This window comes from Ceratosolen solmsi, unplaced genomic scaffold, assembly GCF_000503995.2.
Source record: "Ceratosolen solmsi marchali unplaced genomic scaffold, CerSol_1.0 scaffold10, whole genome shotgun sequence".
Lineage (NCBI taxonomy): Eukaryota > Metazoa > Arthropoda > Insecta > Hymenoptera > Agaonidae > Ceratosolen > Ceratosolen solmsi.
This window is the reverse complement of record NW_011948412.1, coordinates 853,982-875,227: the sequence shown is the minus strand read 5'-3', so window position 1 is coordinate 875,227 and position 21,246 is coordinate 853,982. Positions and strand designations below refer to the sequence as shown.

The 21,246-nt window shown below is 22.4% G+C and overlaps 4 protein-coding genes across 5 annotated transcripts; 1 reads left to right on the top strand and 3 right to left on the bottom strand.

Annotated features, from left to right (window-relative positions):
- The first annotated feature begins 2,234 nt into the window (after positions 1-2,234).
- On the top strand, positions 2,235-8,032 carry colt (carnitine/acylcarnitine carrier protein colt, mitochondrial). 2 transcript variants are annotated; one of them, XM_011496170.1, is made up of 5 exons: positions 2,235-2,623; positions 2,767-2,881; positions 2,994-3,308; positions 7,124-7,297; positions 7,755-8,032. In XM_011496170.1, the coding sequence occupies exons 1-5, from the start codon at positions 2,528-2,530 to the stop codon at positions 7,940-7,942; spliced, it is 888 nt and encodes a 295-aa protein (XP_011494472.1). In that variant the 5' UTR covers positions 2,235-2,527; the 3' UTR covers positions 7,943-8,032. The 2 variants fall into 2 exon arrangements, with proteins under 2 accessions (XP_011494472.1, XP_011494548.1); XM_011496246.1 differs by having other exon boundaries at positions 7,738-7,877.
- A 724-nt stretch (positions 8,033-8,756) lies between these two features.
- On the bottom strand, positions 8,757-11,595 carry LOC105359413 (WAS protein family homolog 1). The gene is made up of 4 exons (XM_011496059.1): positions 11,574-11,595; positions 11,136-11,265; positions 10,495-11,047; positions 8,757-9,816 (listed from the first exon to the last, which is right to left on the bottom strand). Exons 1-4 carry the CDS (start codon positions 11,593-11,595, stop codon positions 8,968-8,970), a joined length of 1,554 nt encoding a protein of 517 aa, XP_011494361.1. The 3' UTR covers positions 8,757-8,967.
- A 388-nt stretch (positions 11,596-11,983) lies between these two features.
- LOC105359157 (malate synthase-like) lies at positions 11,984-13,812 on the bottom strand. The gene is made up of 2 exons (XM_011495699.1): positions 13,480-13,812; positions 11,984-13,385 (listed from the first exon to the last, which is right to left on the bottom strand). Exons 1-2 carry the CDS (start codon positions 13,733-13,735, stop codon positions 12,019-12,021), a joined length of 1,623 nt encoding a protein of 540 aa, XP_011494001.1. The 5' UTR covers positions 13,736-13,812; the 3' UTR covers positions 11,984-12,018.
- Positions 13,783-16,541, bottom strand: LOC105359243 (asparagine synthetase domain-containing protein 1). Its single transcript, XM_011495819.1, has 5 exons — positions 16,383-16,541; positions 16,094-16,294; positions 15,131-16,000; positions 14,646-15,058; positions 13,783-14,033 (listed from the first exon to the last, which is right to left on the bottom strand). The coding sequence occupies exons 1-5, from the start codon at positions 16,455-16,457 to the stop codon at positions 13,859-13,861; spliced, it is 1,734 nt and encodes a 577-aa protein (XP_011494121.1). The 5' UTR covers positions 16,458-16,541; the 3' UTR covers positions 13,783-13,858.
- Between the last annotated feature and the right edge of the window lie 4,705 nt (positions 16,542-21,246).

Here is a 21,246-nt window from a genome sequence, read left to right as displayed (position 1 = left end):
ATATTTTTATTTGCAAATTACTAATCTCAGGAAATATAGTGTAGTTTAAACTTAATCAATAATATTTATTATGACAGTATCTGTGATATTTAACATTTTTTCATTTTTATTACTTTCCAGAAAATAACTTGTAATTATTATTAAAGTTGGAGTCTTACATTAAAAACTATTTAAAAAAAAACACTTTCATTTTATTTATATTAATTAATTTGTATTGAAAATAATTTTAAAAATACAATTTTTACAATTAAATAATTGAATGATGATAATTGAAATAAGTAATAATAAAAAAGTTTTTAAATATGTAAATTTTAATATATTTATGAAAAAATTGTAATCGCAAAATTGTATTCTAAAGCAAAATTTCATTCAAATTTAGTCTTTAGTGCAAATATAAACTGTACAGAAGCATAACAAAAAATAATTTTTTAGATTAGAAAATTAGAAAAATTAGAAAAACAACGATTAGAAAATATTAAATTCTTGAATTTCATTTAATGTACGATAAATATTTTGTATACCGATTTACTTATCAAGTCAACTTTTCTTATATAATTTTAGCAAATTTAAATTAATGATTTTCACAGCAAATATATATTTTAGAACTGATTGATTTTTTCTTTAACGTTTCTTTAAGCAATTAAAATTGATCCTGTACTTTTATATATAGCAACGATTTAGATAATTGTAATAAATAAATTAATAATATTACAATAGCAAAAAATGAATTCTAAATCAGAATTTTTATAATTTGTGTTTGCCGTGTCTCTTTATTATAGCTATATTCATTATCGCTTTCTTTTAATAATTATTGTTTGTCACTGTTGTTTGAATCATAATTCAATAAGTATTAAAAGAAGATTCTGTGCATTGATTATAAATTAACTTATTTTCTAATTATCGAAAATAATATGAAATGTCAACATATAATAAAAAATAAATGCATATAATAACGAAAATTGATTATAAAAAATTATTATAAAATAATTAACCACAGTTAGAATTCGTGGTTACTAAAATATTTGAATTAATGAAAAATGTTGTTTGATAAGAAGACTAGAATTATTTGTCATTTATTTGTTATTAACGGCGACGAGAATTAAAAAAATTTCTTTTCGAAGCAACTATCATTTCGAATGAAGTGCCATCTAATATTTAAGCTATTTTTTTTTAAGAAAACTGAAAAGAAAACTTAATTATAGAAAACAACATATCAGCTCTTTTCAAGAACATTTATACAAACATTTTGAAATATGAAATTTATATTTTTTTTGTATTATATTTCTTTATTTTTTAGTCAATTTACCCATTTTAATTTTATATATATTTATATAAAATGCTTTTGCAAAATAGTATAATATTACCTTGAAATAAGTATGTTAAAAATATTGTTATGTTACTCTTGTATATTTTTATAATATGCATAAATGCAATATAAATATAAATTAGAATGCAATATAAATTAGAAGAGAAATATAAAAATGTAAATTATTACTGTTATAGTTTTTCTAGGTGTAAAATTTAACATTTTTTAGTCATTTCATGGAATAAAATGGAATAGACAAATAGCAATAATAAAAACAATATTAGGAAAAAGAAAATTTATTCATAAATAAAACATCCTATATGTACTATATATCCTATATGTGTTTATAAACTTAGTATTAATTAAATAGAAAAAATAAGATTTTTCAATTTTAGTTATTTGTTTTCCTTCAATTGAATATATTCATTTATTAATATAAAAAATTAAAATATAATGTTTTAGTTACAACAAAACTAAACTATTAAATTTATTACTGTTACTACAAATATATTTGAACCGTTTACGATATCTTTTTTTAAAATTTTGTAAAAATGTTAGTTTAAAGCTTTCAATTTTTTCACATTTTTGTATTTGTAGAAATATTCTACTAGAAAAATACTATTCATAGCATTATTTTTGCTTGATTTTATTGTCAAAAATTGCTCTTTAAATTAACTGATTTTTAAAGTTCTTTTTATTAAATTTATTCTTAATAACATTAAGATTATTTATTATATTTGAATTATAATTATTATATATTTGTTAAATAACTGTTTAATGCAAATAAATTAATTTTTTTATTTTTTGATACGTTATAAAATAGACAACTGTAATAACATCGATAATATCAAAGCTTACAGCTAATAATTAGTAAATTCACGAATTAATCTTTGTAAATACATAATAATTGATATAGCTGTATAAAAAATAAAATTACAGCAAACCAAATGGCAAAGAAAATTAACGTATATATTCAAGTCATCAATAATTTTTAATAAAATAACGTTATAGTTAAGCCAATAAAAGTTAACCACATTTAATTTGTTTGGCCTCAGAATCGATTAAGATGATTGCCCTTTTAAAAAGGGACAATTTCATTTTCAATAAGTAAAGATAATGTCGAATGCAATATTTGTGCATCATTCGCGTGGTCTAAATTGTTTCTTTACTCAACTACATTTTTGGTTAATTATATTTTTTGATTGTCATTAATTTAAAAAAATGTCAGAAAACGTGAGTCCTATTAAATATTTTTTGAGCGGTGGCTTCGGGGGTGTTTGCACCATTCTTGCTGGACACCCTCTTGATACAATAAAAGTAAGGTTATGATATTTTTTATTTATTAAATTTTGTTGACATGCTTATCATATATATATATATATATATATATGCATATACAGTCCGTTTCAGTAGTAATTGAGTGATACACTATTTATTATTTTTAAATATTTTATTCGTAGGTTCGACTTCAGACTATGCCCTTTGTTGGATTTAATGAAATACCATTGTATGCTGGCACATGGGACTGTGCAAAAAAAACTGTTTCAAAAGAAGGATTCCGAGGTTTTTACAAAGGTGATTTTTTATTTATTTTACAGATTATTTTATGGTATTATTATTATTAATCGAATTTATTATCATATAAATATTATTATATTATTTATTGATTTTCTTTTATTTTATATAGGGATGGGTGCTCCACTTGTTGGTGTTGCTCCAATATTTGCGATGAGCTTTCTAGGATTTGGAATAGGAAAACGATTGCAACAAAATGATCCTAATGAGAAGCTTTCAGAGTTGCAGCTATTTTATGCAGGTGCTTTTAGTGGCATATTTACAACAATTATTATGGCTCCAGGAGAACGAATTAAATGTCTTTTACAAATACAGCATGTAGATACAATACCAAAATATAAAGGTTCGATTGATTGTGTTAAAAAACTGTATGCAGAAGGTGGATTGAAGAGTGTGTTTAAAGGATCTTGTGCAACATTATTAAGAGGTAAACAAATCGACTGTCTTTATTTGAAATCATGTATGCTTATAAGTTACAATAAGTTTATTATTCAATATGATATTCAATATCATATCATTTCAATATGAAAATTTATTTTAGCTAACTGATTATGTTGTTATCATCTCTAATTTCAATTGTAGTATGTTTTTTTCGAAGTCTGTGTTTTGGCCATTTGCATTTCAAACCACCTTTACGAAGTACATAAAATACACCCCAATTTCTTAAATATTTAGGAGTAAAACATCGTGGTGTAATTTCTTTGACTCTATTTACCTATTTGAAAATAAAATGTTTTGTTGTTTATTATAACTACACAAATAGTAAATTACAAATTATAACTACTCAAATAGAAATATTAGTGTACCAAATGAGGATTCCATATTGTCATATCACAGTTACAGTCCCAAGGATTTCCATCTAATCTTATATTTTGTACCTCAAACTGTTTGTTTGGTAAGCGTAAACTTTGGAAAAAATCTGGCGGCAACTTCAATAGTTTATTTTTACTGAGAATTATTTCTTTGAGCTTTTTTTGCTGTTGTACTGAAAATAATCCTGACGGGATATAGTCCAAATCGTTATAAGAAAGATCAATACGTTTAACATTTTGTAGTCCATAGAAAGCATCCATTGATATCCTTGAAATACGACAATGACCTAAATCTAAGTCAATAATATTATTAAGATCAATAAATGCATCAAATTCAATACTAGATATATTTCCTCTTAATTTCAATTTGATTAATGACGGTATTCCTTGAAAAATAAATCGTCGTAAAATTGGAATTTCTATATTATAAATGTGAAGTACTTCTAAATTTTTTAGTCCCAAAAATGCATTTTCTTCTAATTTTAATTTTTCACCATTACCACCTAGATCTAATCGAATAGTTTTATTCATTATCTCGAATGTACTGAAAAATACGAATTATAGTGATAATATTAATATCGATTTAAGTATTAACTTTATTTAGTAAAATTTAAATTTGTTATATAATAAATTTAATATTAAATTTTAATAAATATATTATTTTAAATAATAATATTGAAATATGTAAGTTTTTACTTTTACAGAATTTATTGAAAATTAATGGAAATCAAAGTTCACATCAAGTTTGAATAAATACATTATTTAAAGTATTAAAATAAATAATTGAATACTATTGTAACAATGTTTTTTTATAATTATTATTTATAATAACATTATAATTATTTTATTATTTAGTCTATTGATGACTATATGTTATTATAGATTTTTTAATTGAAATATTAATTATTCTTTTTATATATAAATATCTGCATTTTCAAAGATGATATAGAAGTATTTATTGGATCTTTGTTGTAATTCTATTCCATTTTATTTATATCGATGTTAAATTATTTTTATATTATACATAATGTATTTTTACATAATATGTCTATTCTATAATATATATCTATATCTATAATAATTCTACAATATATAAGAAATATAGTGCATTTCGTTTTTTTTCTATATAAAAAGTATAGAATTATAAAAAAGAAAGTATTTAATAATTTATTATTTGAATAATGTCAACAAGATACCTTGGAAAAATTGTATCTAAAGGATTTTCACGAAAGTCAGCTGATAAAAGTGCTGGAAATGGAGGAAATGATAATTCGGATAAGAAAGTCAAATTATTGCCACTCAAATCAATCTTCTCAAGAAGTAACAATCCAGCTAGATCTATGCTTGTTAAAGTCAACAATTGATTTTTGGCCAATGACAAGAGTTTTAAATTTGGAGTTCCATAAAAACAAAATTCAGGAATAAATTTCAAATCGTTTTTTTGTAAAGATAAATACTGCAAACGATTAAGTCCATCAAACATATGCCAAGAAATTTCCTTCAAGGCACAATCGTATACTCTAAGATGAGTTAAAACTTTTAAACCAGTAAATAAACTTGTAGATTCTCGATAACCTTCCATCTCTTGTTTATAAATATCATATGGTAAAATTTCCTTATCATCATTATTACTGTTCACTTGTTGACTCAAAAAAATTAATCTATGGCCAGTTTGATTTCTATTATTTATATCGAATTCATTCTTTGGTGGATTTATAGGCTTAACAATAAGATTTGCTTTACTTTTATCTGTGGTACTTAATCTAGTTAATGTTACACGTTCCAGATTTAAGTAAAGTAATGTTGTTGCAAGTGGAAGAAGTGTGTCTGCTGATAAAATGATTCCTATTCTATTACTTTTATTTCTTGCAATATGGTTAATTTTTAAGGGATCTCTGTTTTCTATTCCTTGAATATCTAATGATATTAATTCTGTGAAATGTTGCATATCACTTGATTGCAAAACTATTTCTGTATTTCCAGATCCAGATTCTAAAATAGTAAAAATCTGAAAAACGATTAAAATTATCCAAAAATAAAAAAAAATTTTATTTTTTCTATGTATAGATTATATATTATATGTGTTGTACAAAAAAGTAATTAAATTGTACTTGTAAGTCTCTGGGTAATATGGACAATAAATTTTTTGGATTTTCTGAAACTATGCATGTTGCAACTTTTAAAAGTTCATTAGCTATTGAATGTTCATCATTGTTATGACCGAATGAAGTACTCTGAAAATTATATTTACACAATTACCTATTTAGTATGTTTAAAAAAATTTCTACATATATAAATATATAGATCATCGTTTATAAATCTAAATTGGTTAAACATTAAAGAATTTTTAAATGGAATATTTTTTATTTTATATTCAAATATATATAACTGATTTATAATTACTATAACGTAATAATTACAAAGGCAAGTTTCTCCTTATTTATTTTTTATAATCATTTAAATTCTATAATTATCCTGTATTCAAATATTAAATTAAGTTCTAGATATTGCAGCTATTTTGATTAGTCTTCATTTCACATTGTTGTTTTTATTATATACTATGTTTATTAATAAACTTAATGTAAAATTAAAAAATTGTATTTAATAATAATTAATATAATTATTATATAACTATAATTGCCTTATAATTCTTATATTATGTATTCCAACTTATAATTTTTTATAAAATTTATATTATTAAATTAAAATAAAATTATTATGTATGTTATTTATAAAAATTATACACAGAAGATTTTAAAAGTCTAAATATACATTAAATTTTTCTTATATAAAAGTAGTATTGATTGCATTATCAAAAATTTTATTTTAATGAAAGTATTTGTTACATTTTATTGTATTGTGTATTCTGTTTTTATTATATAAAAATCCTTCTATATTTATTTTATAAACAGTTTATTTAAATACGAATATTTATACTTTGAAATCATTAGTAGAATTGATCCATTGATGTAATGGTAGATCTGCATATCGAAGAAATTCACAGGAACATTCAGGTGGGCATTTGATTTCCCAAACACCACTAATATCAATAATGTTTGCTGTATACTGATCCTAAATAATTTTATAAATTAATTTTTATTTTATTACATAAAAATATAAATAAAAGCTCAATGAAATGGATATTTTAATAATTATAATTTAGTGTACCAAGAACAGGGTAATAAAAAAAAAAGATATGAAATTCATTGCAAATCCATAGAATTTTAATAATAATAATTTTAACAATATAATAAACCTTGGTTCATTCAATTGGACCAAGTGGAACTGAATTTCATCGTCTCTTATCTGCTTGTCTCCCGTATTTCCTATCATACAGGATGTCTATTATCTACTCAACCCACACAATTAATGATATGTTAAATTTTATATAAAAATTTTTAATTTTATTTACAAAATTCTTTTTTTATAGATATACCGGCTAGTGGATTTTATTTTACAACGTATGAAATTTTACAAAGAGCAATGAAATCTGAAGATGGAACTTTTGGACTTCTATCAACAATAACTGCTGGTGGTTGTGCTGGTATTGCTAACTGGATTGTAGGAATGCCACCAGACGTTTTAAAATCCCGTCTTCAGACTGGTACGAATAAACATATTCAAAAATAAAAAATTTATTTAATTTGATCAGACATTGTTAATGAATAGTGTTTACAGCAAGTTGTTTTTTTTTTTTAAAGGACATTATATAAAAATTAAATTTTTATAATATTGTAATATATTTTATAAAAGAATTTATACAATATAATAAATAATAAGATTTTATTATCAAGAAATACAATTTTTCACTGTTTTTAGAAATATTTATAAAAAAAGTTGTCTTATAAATGTATTAAATAATTTAAATTACAAGAAAAATTATATTATTTTTTTTATTGAAAAATTTTATAGTTATACTAAAATTTATTTACAAAAGGGAAAGTTTAGAAACTGTTTTTTGTATAAATATTAATAAATTTATATTAATAAAAATAAAAAGTTAAATCAATGTAATATTTTATTTTTTAATATAAGTATGTTAAAGTTGGTTTTATTTACAGCACCAGAAGGGATGTATAAAAGAGGAGTTAGAGAAGTTTTTATGGCTCTTATGAATACAGAAGGACCAATAGCACTTTATAAAGGTGTTGTACCAGTAATGCTTAGAGCTTTCCCAGCAAATGCAGCTTGTTTTTTAGGTTTTGAAGTAGCAAAAAATTTTTTAGATTGGTTGTTACCAAATTTATGAATGTTTTAATGAAACATTTAGTAATTTATTAAGTTTGAGTTTACAAACGATTACATTTTCCTTGCATCAAGTAATAGATTAAAATTCACTATTAATAGAATTATCAATAGTATTTACAGTTGCCTATAGTAGGATAAAAGAATACTAATATTATTCTGTATAATTAAGTACTTCATTGATATTTTGAATGCAAAAATATGTTAATATTTGTAAAACAGAATTGTATTTTTGTTATTACAAATTTGATACTTATGTGACTATTACATATAATACAATTAGAATATTTTTTATAAACTTTTTGTATTAGTAGTTGTAATTTAATTGATAGAAATCTAAATGAAAGTTTATTCTAATAATAAAATATACAAATAAAATGATGAAAGTATATAAAAATAAATATTTTAATATATACATCATACACATGAAATTAAGTATATTATACTATTAGTATAATACAGTCAATAGTTTTATAGATGTTTCTTATACACATGTAAAGTATTGAATTATAGCAAAAAAAAATAAGGGCAATTGTATTAAAAAATTATAATTACAAATGTACATCAAGTATATATCACCAATTTGTGCATATACAAACATAAAAATAATACATATTGTATTATTTTGTATACAATTGTTTAAAGCATAATTTATAAAATATATCTAATTTTTAAAATTATTTTTATAAATAAATAATAGTTAAATGATTACTTATAATGACTATATATCTTATAAATTATTAATAATAATCATAATAAAATAATAGTAACACATTTTTGCAACAAATTTTTCTTAACAAATTTCTTAATTAATAATTTGTAATGACACATTTTATTATATGCATATTGATTGTAAATATCAAACTTGATATTTGCATGACAAAGAAAGATATTATTTGTTATGTTATTAGAATAAAATTGTACAGATGAATTGTACATAGATTTCTCTGGGAATAGTATGTGAGCAATGTTTTAACAAGAAAAATAAATTGATTTTATCAAACAGATTTTCTTATAAAATCGGCAATTTTATTCTTCCCATCCATCATCATCTTGAGACTCGCATTCACTTGTTGCCGAATTTCTGTCTGAAGTAGATGATTCATTTGGCTTAGGTGGTGGTGGAATCATACTTGACATTCTTACGAGGGCGTTAATAGCTGAGCCAGCAATACCTTTCCTTCTGAGAGATAATGTAGCGTGTAGATCGGCCATAAGATCACCACCGACCGAAGCCGAGGACCATCGATCTTTGGTTTTGTCTGCAAGTACCGCATGCTTCAATTTGGCTCGTCCAAGTCCGCCAGCGTCACGAATGGCAGCCATAAGATTGCTTCGATCATCGGTTGCATTTGCATTCAATACAGTCGAATTCTTTATTATTTTAATCGGCTTTAATTCTTCTTTATATTCGAGAGGTAGCGACGGTGGAAGTGGCGGTAGTGATGGCGGGGGTGACGGTGGTGGTGGTGGTGGTGGTGGTGGTGGTGGTGGTGGTGGTGTCGGTGGTGGTGGTGTTGATGGTGATACAACTGTTGGTGATTGACTAGTCACAACGGGAACATTGCTACTTGCTTTTAACGGGGTTTCTTCTAGTAATTGCTCACTAACGCTCTTAGCCTCATAAGCTAAAGATAAAGAAGTATTTGATCTAATGTTAACATTAGAAAATACTTTGTTACTGGTTTCTGACTTTTTATTATACTGTTCTGAAATTTCTGAAATTTCCGAAATTGAGGGATCATGACGAATTGTTGGTGTAGCAGCCATTGAAGAAGGAGCTATAGGACTTTGCGAATTTAGATCAAGTGAAAAACGTTCGTCATCGACTATTCCAGGTAAATGAGGTAGCATGAGTGGTACATTCATTTGTGGTACCTAAAATTTATTAAAGTTTATCATTATAACTTTAAAACTTTTAATACAATTTTTATCACTTCAACGATACATATAAAGAAGATAATTTCATTTCAATTATAAGAGAATGGATAAATACCCTATCATTTATTTAATATATAAAATATGCACGTATAATAAATAATATATATACCATTAAAATCAAAATTTCGTTAAAAATAATGTAATGTGATTTTAGATTTAGTTAATTTTTCAGTTTAATATAGAACCAAAATATTTACTACTTACATTATATATACTATATATATAAACAATACAAGTAAAAAATTGTTTGAAAGGTGGTATAAAATATCTCAAGCAGCAATAATAATATTGTTATTAAATTTAAATAATTTACGTAACAATAACATTAATGGATTTTAAAATAAATTAAAGATGTAATTGATAGTTCAGATATTCAGTTAATTAAACTCTTTCTTACACTTTTCTTAATAAATCTATACACATTTAAAAACAATATAAAGCAAAATTTATATAAATTCGAAATTTAATATATATTTTTAAAAATATATTTGTTAAGTTTTTAAATAAAAATTGAGTGCTAAAGTTTTAAAATAAAAATGCTTATTGCTTGTTTCTTTTATTAATAATGTCAACAATATATTCAATATAAATATATATAATTTAAAATTATAATACCTCTCCCAATGTTGGAGCATATAAATAAGTTGATGGGTATTCAATTTCAGAAGTGTGCCATGGTTGTAAAATAGAATTGGGAGCATCTTGAATCTGATTTTTTTTTTCATTTTGAGCTAATTCTAAATTAACAGAAGTTTGAGAGTCTTTTATGTTAAATAGTAAGAGTGAATCAATAGAGGAAATATTTTCCTTTGCATGATTCTTCTCGATATAAGTTTTTGTTTTTTTATATGGTTTAGATTTAACATAATAAAATTGTAACTTTTCTTGCAAATTTAAATTACTTGTATATTGTCTATTTTCCATCTTACTGTTACTAGTTAGTACTGAATCAGATTTATCTGAAATTGGAACTGAACTTCTGTAAATTTTATTATCTGGAATTTCAATTCTTGATTTCGGTTGTATGACCAATGTATATTCATTATATGTATGATTTGCTGGATATTTTGCTGCAGAATATAATTTTATAGCTTTTAAATTTAAATTATTTTGAAGATACTCTAATTGCTCTTGAAGTTTTGTAGCCCTAGTTCGAATAACTCCAAGTCTATAATAACAAAGTATCAATACTTTATATTAAACTCTTTTACTCATTACTTTAGTTGTAAATCGGATTTTAGGTAAAAAACGTTCACCTTTTTGTATGTAATGAAATTCGTTCATTTATGGAATTAAAAATATGAGAAACTGCAAAATCTAAATTATCCAATGCTTCTGCAATTTGTACAATTGTTTCTTCGTGTCTTAAATCTTGAGGAATTACAGCTGAAAATTTTATTTGATATAATTATAAAATATTAAATTATATTGATTATATTTATTACAGACAAAATTATATAATATTAAAAAGAATAATAATAAATAAATAGATTTAAATCTTTTTATATTTATTATTAATTATCTAAGTAGTTCATTTATCAATAACCTTATAACAAATTTTTAATTTTCTATGTTTAAATTTAAATAATGAAAACTAAAAATTTATATAATATATATTGATGATTAAAATTATCTTTGAAAATATTACGTATTTGGAAAGTTTAAGTTATATTTTAAATCATATTTTCACTTACATATTTCAATTCGTTCTATCATTTTATATAAATAAATAAAAAAAATATAGATACAATTATATATTTTTTCACTATATCATTGTTATATTTACAAGCTACTTGAAATATTACATTCAAATGAACTATACAATCTGAATCTTATTTTAGACTAGTAGTTGCTGGAACACTATTATAATTAACAGGTTATGTAATCTTGCTCTACTTATATATCATAAACTTTATTACTGTTAATACTATAATATCATACACTACAAATTTATTGTACATATTATATAATTTTTTGAGATTTTAATGTTATAACAAAATGAGTTATATAATGAAAAATTATAATTATTTATAAATTTATGTTTTTCCATGGTAATTAATTTTTACTTAACATATAAAATAAGAAAATTAAACATACACAGAAATTATTAATGATCATTTTATTAGATATTAAAAAAATTTACAAATTAGTTTGTACTTTTCTCAAAATACACTCATCATTTAAGTATGTTGTAAGAAACTCTGGGAAATTTCTACAATTTACAACTTCTAAGAATATATTAAATGCAATAGCAAGTTTTACTCTTGCAGAGTTATTATTTCCATAATTTTTTGTTAAGCATTTTAAAATGCTGGAAGCTTCAGTAAAAACTAAATTTCTTGTAACAACATAATTTTTATTTTCAATCGAAGCAGCATGTCTAATCCATTGCCAAATTTGTGCTCTAGAAATTTCAGCTGTTGCAGAATCTTCAATAGTTTCTTTAAATTTAAATACACCTTCACCACATAACCAATGATATATAAAGAGTATTGTAACTGAAATATTATGTTTTAATCCTTTTTCAGTTACTCCTCCTGTTGGCAATATTAATAAATCAGTTTCTGTTATTATATTAGATGTTCCAGAATAATTAATTTGACTTGGAAAGGATCCTCCATACTTTTCCCAAAGATTAGTAATGAATTCAATTAACCCTAAATCATATATTAGAAATCCATCCACTCCTGCTTGTATTTCTATCAGTTTATCTTCAATTATATTTTGTAGAACCTTATCAAAATCTTTAGATTGTTTAGATGGTAAAAGTTTAGCTATCATTCCTCCTGTAGCAAATGTATTCCTATTATGACAGATTTTAATTACTAAGTCCATATATTTTTTCAAAAAGGGTCTGTTCATATTTACATATTTATTTCTATCTGGAAGTACAAAAGATAAATCATCACCAAATTTAGAAATAATTGATGCAGCATAATCCCAAATACCACAATTTAAACCTAATGAATGATCTTTCAATTCATATAAAATTTGGTCCATTTCAAATACAGATAAAATATTTTCAATAAGGACACATGCTTTTATTGTTCCATAAGGTATACGTAATCTTAATTGACTCCATATAAAAATTTCATTCCAGAGTTTTGCTTCTGCTGCTCCTTCTAATTTGGATAAATAGAAAAATGGTCCAGAATCACACTGAGAAAGAATATACCCATTATGAAATATTAATAAACCAAAATCAAACAAAGACCCAGGAATTTCTCTGCCATTAATACTCATATTGTGTTCTATCATGTTCCAAGCTCTTGGACGGAACATGAGTATTGGTGCATCTGATATTTTAGGAATATTTAAAATCTTATTATGAACAACTCGATAAATATTATAGAGTCCAATTATTTGATTTCTCCATGTTGGGCAATGGCCATCATCAAAATCAACCTGAATTCCTTGAACATTTTTATTTAAAGATGAAATAAATCGTGTATAATTACACGGACTAACATCTCCAACATCTAAATGTCGATTTTGAAGTCTATGATCTAAAATAAATATATATTTATTAAATTTATAGAAATATAAATTTATTATTTTCAAAATGAACACTGAAAAGTTTAAAAAAATTATTGAACTTACTGACTGGTGCTACTTTCCAATCATCTTTAATATAATCAGACTTAAGAAATTTTGGTATTCTATGAGTTTTCTTTTGAATAAACTTTCTTTCTAATCTTGTAAGGTATAAATCTTCAATTTTATTTCGAAAATGAAGGTTAAGATCAATTAAAAATTGTATTGCTTCAGGTGTTAATAAAGTATGAAATTCTTGTTCAAGTCCAACTGGTACTGGACTCAAATAAACATTTAAATATTCTTTTTTATTTTCACTCATTGTATTATAAAAGAAAAATATTAAGAAATGTACAAATTATCTTTATTACTAATGATAATGACAGATAAGACGAGATTGATAAGTTTAGGCAATGCTTTACAGTAATTAAGACAAACATTATAGCTACAAATATTTTGATATATTCTTGGCATTCTCTTTTCCATTCGCAATTCGTGATCCAAATTGAAATGCGCGTTTGGGAAATTTTGCTGCTTCGTGTAATTTAATTTTTCGCGCCAATAAACGTAATAAAAGTTTATCACCTAAACCTGGTGGAAATTTATCTACTGGGCAACACCTGCTCGAAAGAAAATTTACTGTTTTTGAATCAATAATGACGCATGTTTAATTATAATTATTTAAAAATTATTTTGTAAATAAAATTTTATATATAAATAGATAACTGAATTTAATAGTTTATCAAATTCTGAATACTTTAAAACAAAAAAATAAACTTTAAAAATTAATTTTTATTTTCATGAAACAGCAACTTACAATAGTTTTTAAAATTATTTTTAATAATTTCTTAAAAATTTAATAAAGGCTCCATTTAAAAATGAATATTTGAATAAAATTAAATGCCCTACTGAGATGTATTCCCAATAGTTTATTAAACATTTGTTTACCAGTAATTTAATCAGGCACTTCATAATTATAGTTAATTTTTTTTAATATGTAAAAGTCATCATTAAAGAATTTACAAAAAAAATATAGAATGTATTAACTATCACATTAAACTAAATGTATAAGATTAATTAATTAACAATATGTATTGAAAGAATTGTTTAATAATTCATTTTTTACAAAAAAAAAAATAAATTAAATTAAATTAAGTAGATAAATTTAATTAAAACAATTATTTTCTTGACAAATAAAAAAAATTTTATAATTATCATAATAAAAAAAGCACCTTTCCCAAACTGGAAGTTGTTGTACAAAATTAACAAAATCTTCATCTAAATAAGGTAATCTTGATTGTCTTCCATGATCAGCAACCATTCTATCATCTCTTCCTAAATTTCTTTCTGCAATTCTATCAAATTCAAGTCTTAATTCTCCAGCAAGAGCATTCCAACCTTTACGTCTTAAAATTGTTCTGTGTCTCATATACCCGCCAAATTGTTCATCAGCTCCCATTCCAAGTAAAAGTACTCTACAGGTTGACTTGTAAGATTGTTTTGTTGGATAAATTGTTCCTTCTGCTCTACTAGCAAACCAAACAGCAGAAGCCAAACTATCATCCAAAACTGTTGCATGTGGATAAACTAAATTTGAAATTGAAGTTGATCTATATTTTTCCAGTTCTTCTTGTGAAACATCAACCTAAAATAATTATAAATTATATTTCAATAATTTATTTTAAAATTTGTAAAGCATCTAGTTAAAAATTAATACTTGAATAAAATTAAATGTCCTTCCTAGACATATTTCTAATAGTTCATTAAGTGTTTTTCTTCCAGTTATTCTATCTGGCACTTCATAATTACAGTTAATTTTCTTTTCAAATCCAACATTAATTAAATCTATTGTTTCATTAATATTAATATGATTATGTGTTAATGCAGCCAAAATAGCTGAATCTAGTCCACCTGAAAATAAGATACCAACTTTCACATGTTGGCAAAATGAAATATTCAAATATGTACAATTTTTACAAAAATTAGGCATAATTGTAACTCTTCTTTTTACGGATTCATTTAATAAAACTAGTAAATTATTTACAATCTGATCAATATTAACATCCTTCAATATATAATCCATTATTTCATCATAATTATTGATATTCATAATTTCAATGAACTTTAAGAAACCCATTTTAGAAGTAGGTAGTATATTTAAATATAATTTTTCTATTTTTGGCAAATATTTTGATTCAATAATATTAATATTAATATTAAATTGAGCTTTAATGTCAGTTAAAATATTAATAAATCGTTCATTTGGTTCATACCATGGAATACAACTTAACTGTATTTCTTTAAAATTTAAATTTGCAATAAATATTCCAATAGCTGGCAATTCCATAATATTTTGTATAGCTTTAACAGCTACAGATGTTAAAAGTAATGACTTAAAATTTTTACTTATTTTAAATAATAAACTATGCCTTCCGAATCTATCTCTTGCAAAATATAATTGTTTTGAAGATTTCTTATAATAAATAAAACTAAACGGTCCGTTGATTTCTTTTAAAGTATCTGGTATATTAAATGAATTTTTCAGTGATAATAAAATAACTTTACTGTCACAAATATTCTCCTTGAACTAAAAATTTTTTAATTTTGTATTAATATTTATAGAAGAAATTAAAAATATAAAAATTTTCATCCTTATCCTTATAAAAATTCATAAACGTACCATATTACCAGAAAAAACATCTCCATTCCAAAGAAGTATATTACAATCTGTGTCCATAAGAGGTTGTGAAATTGGTTGTAATCCTTGCAGCCATAATATGCTTGCACAGAACTGACCATACCAATGTTCTGATAACTCTTTTTTTAAACTGTCCAGATTATCTGGTCCTCTTGCTTTTATTACATGCTTGCATAACTCCCACTGTTAATGAAAATAACAACTTCATTTTATTTTATACTTCAGTAAAACTTAAATATACTTTTAATATTAAAAAATATTATTCAATTACCTCAGATTGTTCATTCTTATTAAAACGTTTTTTATTGTTTTTTATACAGTTAATAGAACAAAATATGCCACACATATTTAGAAAAAAATTTGAAGAATTCAAAGTTTTTAACTTTCTTAAATGTAAGGAACAAGTATACACGTGTACTAATTATTTCGGATAAGGTTACGTGAAAAGGTTAGTACATGAAAATTTTAATTTATATTTATTTATCAATTTGCTATTTTGCTTAATTAATTATTTTTTTTTTACTTTGCTGTCTTATAATTTACTATTCTTCTATTCACTATTGTTTAATAAAATATACAATAATTTCTAACAACATTTTTATATAAAAGATATTACAAAAAATATTTTTTATTCCAAAGTTTTGACATATGTAATCTACCTGTTGAATTTATAGAACTACTTAAGACTATCGCATATACTAATAAACTAAGAAATATATTTAAACATTGTTTTTTTAAACTCCTTTTTGATAATGAATAACATTAAATTAAATTTTTTTAACATCTAGCATCAACTTTTTATACAGTTTTATTTATCCAAAGAAAAAACTTTCATATAATTTTATATAATAAATTAGAATTTAGTAAATATTAATTTATTTTTAATCTGAAGATTAAGGTGCAATTTATGCTATCATATAATGATAATTAAATAAAATAATGATTTTAACATTGTCGATTGTTTTAGTACTGATCTACATGGAAAGTGATTGATAACGTAAAAATTATAAATTTGTACACTACTTAATTTTTCTGTATTTGCGGAATTACATTTATGTATATTAAATTTATAAAGTAGTAAAAATTAATTAAAAACAATTTGCTGTAATATTAATATTTTAAAATTTCCTATGAATATATTAGGTTGCTTTTAATTAAATAATTTTTTTCATACGTTTTTAGATTATTAGAAAATAAACTTCCTTTTTTTAAATTTAATTAACAAAAGAGATAGTTAAAAAATTTGTTAATATAATTTTTAAAAGTATTTACATACAAAATGATTCCTACTAATAAATTATTGATAAAAGAAAATGAACAAGCTATAGATATAATTAAAGCTTTCACAAGGTTAATGCGATAAATCTTTATATTATTATAATATTTAAAATTATTTTACTAAATAAATAAAATTTTATTATAAATGAAAAATAATAATAAATTATAGATACTCTTATAAATTAAACTTTACTTTGTTCTAAATATTAGTAATAAAAATATATTTGAAAGTTTAAATTAAAATAAGTTAAATATCATATAAATATATGTTTCTAATATAAATATAAGCTCTAGAGTTAATTATAGACAGATTAGTATTTTGATTTATATACAGACATTTTTATTCGTTTAAAATATCGACAAAAATACGTATTAGAATATCTAGTATATTAGATTATCAAATAAGAATATTTAACCATATGATAAAGATATTTTTTAATACAAGAATAAAATGGTCTATAAATGTTTTAATTCACTTCATAAATAACTATTTTAAATAATTAATTTTATTCAATCATAAAAGTACATAAAAACTGGCTTTTTTTATTAGAAAATGTCTGTATATTTTGAACCCTAATGTATAAACTAAAAATATTTACATTGATTAAAAAAATATTTTCTAATATTGTTTAATTAATTATATTTTCGGTTACTGTCTTATAATTTTTAAATTGATGACACTCGCTATTTACTACCTTAATTTTAATATATCAAAAATTTAATTGTTTTTTTATCAAATTATTAATTTTGTTATTTAATCAATGTATTAAAACATATGTATAACATATAAATGTAAAACATATAAAAAATGCTCATATACTTAAAAAAATTATATTTAATATAGCATTATTTTATATCGAGATGTATTTTAAACTTTAATTTGTTTAAATGTTTTTATAGTAATTAATTTTTATATTATATAGATATATTTGATTACAGGTTTTAAAAAACTATTGCCAAAAATAACATATTAGCACAAATATTATTATGATAAGATTACATTTATATAAAAGAATATTTGATAAGTAGGGAATTATTAATTATACATATAAAACTTTATATTTTAATTACAAAATTTTTATTAAGATGTGAATAAAAAAATACGACGAAATTTCAATTCATACATATACTATTTACAAATGATTATTTATAATTACAATATATCTTTACTATTATTAAATCAAATGTTATTTTGAATCAAACTCTTTTTAATAAATTTCAACTTCAACAGACATAGATTTTTAAAGACGTACGAATTATTTATTGCTATCAAAATATAATTTAATATAACTTGAATTTAAATTATAAATATTTTAATAAGTTTATAAAATTTTAATAGTTAAAATAATTATATATAATATATAGGATATTACTTTTTTTAGTAACTTTAACATAAATATTAATAATTAATACAAACTTACCACTATCATGAATTACTAAACTATAATAGTGCATATGGTTATTAAAGCTATTAGTCCAATCATTTTTTAAGAGAAATTTGATTAGTAAATAGAAGTAAAGCATATCAATTGAAAATTAGACTCGTTTTAAATAGTCAGATAAATATATATTTTATTTATTTAATATACAAATTCGCCTACAATATATTAAGGAACTACTAATTCGATTGACAATTGAATCGCCTTATCGCTCTTATACATATCACGAATCATTGCGAGTTTGGTTTTGAGCATAATAAGCACTTTTTTATAATTATTTTTTCTTTACGTCAAGCTTTGACAACAAGTACGAAAAACTCGCGCATCATATCATTGTCTTTATCTCACACAAAAATACACACACATCCTTCTAGTTTTCTTTGCATACATAAAAAAATATTGCGAATGTATATATCGAATTACATAATACCCGTAAGCTTTTGTATAAAGCTTACGTATCTCAGGATAACTGCTCATCATAGTTTATCTAATGAATTGCAACAATTTTCTGATACATTTAATTTTTTTCATAAACAAATTTTTCCTTTGAACCTCATCTCCATTATAAATTAAAATCAATAGCATGAAATATATGTACATGTTTTCATTTTTAAATTAAAAATTAGGCAATATCGTTAAATTTTTGAAAATAATAATTTACGAACAAGTATAATATGTATTAGAGTATTAGTTTAAATTACAGTGAATTATAATAAATACTAAAATTAAAATTCAAGAATGAAGTGGTTCAAAAAATAAAAATTTGCTAATTCAAAATTATGTTTGGAGTAAATTATACAAGCTCATTTCAAAAAACACATTTGTTCATTTTCAAATATAGAAAATAGCCAAAGCTGTATGGCGTCATATTTGTATTTCGTGTTTATTATCTTTATTAAATATAAAACAGTTAAACCGATCTGATTGAACAAACGTTAATCGAAGAATTTGGTTTAAATATTGTCTATTCTATTATCATTTATTCACATCTCAATTTATCCCGCTTCTTTTTAAATAAGCAAAAAATTCCATTTTAATAACGTCCAAATTTTTCTATCTGTTAAAATTATTTTAAAGTACTTTTTTAATTAATATATTGTTTATAAATATTTAATTTTCCCCGTATGCATATTAAATCACATTATAGAACAAATTATTGAGATCTTCACGAGTTAAAAACTTTATACATGAGCTATAAGAAAAATAGTTGCATCTTATTTTTAGATGTTTTCATTAAGTATTTGTTTCTGTTTAGGTGCACATTTAATTACTTTGGAACTTTATGTAATATCAACATAAATCTATGACATTATTGTTAATTTATAATTAAGTTACATACTGTTTATATATAACTTTATGTTACAATGTCTAATCATTTTAACGAAAAAATATTAAATTCGCACGTAGAATTTTATTTTGTTTATAACTAACTTTTCTAATACATCTAAGTTGATAAACTTCCCTTTTACTTATTTAAGCTGTGACAGAGACCTATTTATGTTAATGATAATATGAAATTTTAAATCAAATCATTAGAATAAATGGTAGTCAGTACTACTTTTGATTAATTTAATTTATTTAATTGGAAAATATACATTATAAATCAAATTCAAATATACATTTGAAAATCAATTTTTTGTGTTGCGAAACAATACATCGCTTTGGTCTGTTGTATCTGCCAGGAATTTTTGTCTCTCCAAAAATAAAATAAATCGTTCATTTCCAGATTCATTAATTATAAATCAATATTTATTAGTAATACTATATATTACATTTACGATTATAAAACATTTTCAAAAATAATTGAAATAAATTATTAATAATGAAAATATTCAAATGATTATTTTGAGCAATTAACCATAGTACAATTCAATGTAAGTGTTTCTAACTGTATTTTCATTCCGCAATTATTTTTTATTTGTAATTTTTAATGAACGAATTGTATTTTAATAATTTTCAAACAATTTTCCTTCTGCTATAATATTAATAATTATATGTATTTCATTTAATCGTATTGAATATAACAAATATATATATATATATATATATATATATATATATATATATATATATATATATATATAATTAAATGATATACATATAAATCAATTTAATCAAAACAGAATCGATTTAAACATTTTTAAAAATTTCGGTTTGGTACATAACATGAAAAATAAAATAAATAATATGTTTTATTTATAATATTCTATAACAAAATTAATGATTTTTTGTTTTTTACTCTGCTTTTTGTGATTTTTTTAATTTAAAATCAACTTACTTAAATACGAAATATGGTAGTTTATTAATTAATTATCAATATCATGATAATGCAGTATACTACAGTTTTTAAATCTATACTTTATATTTTTTAATCTATTGCTGTATATATGGAACTTTGAACATAAAGTGAAGATTAAG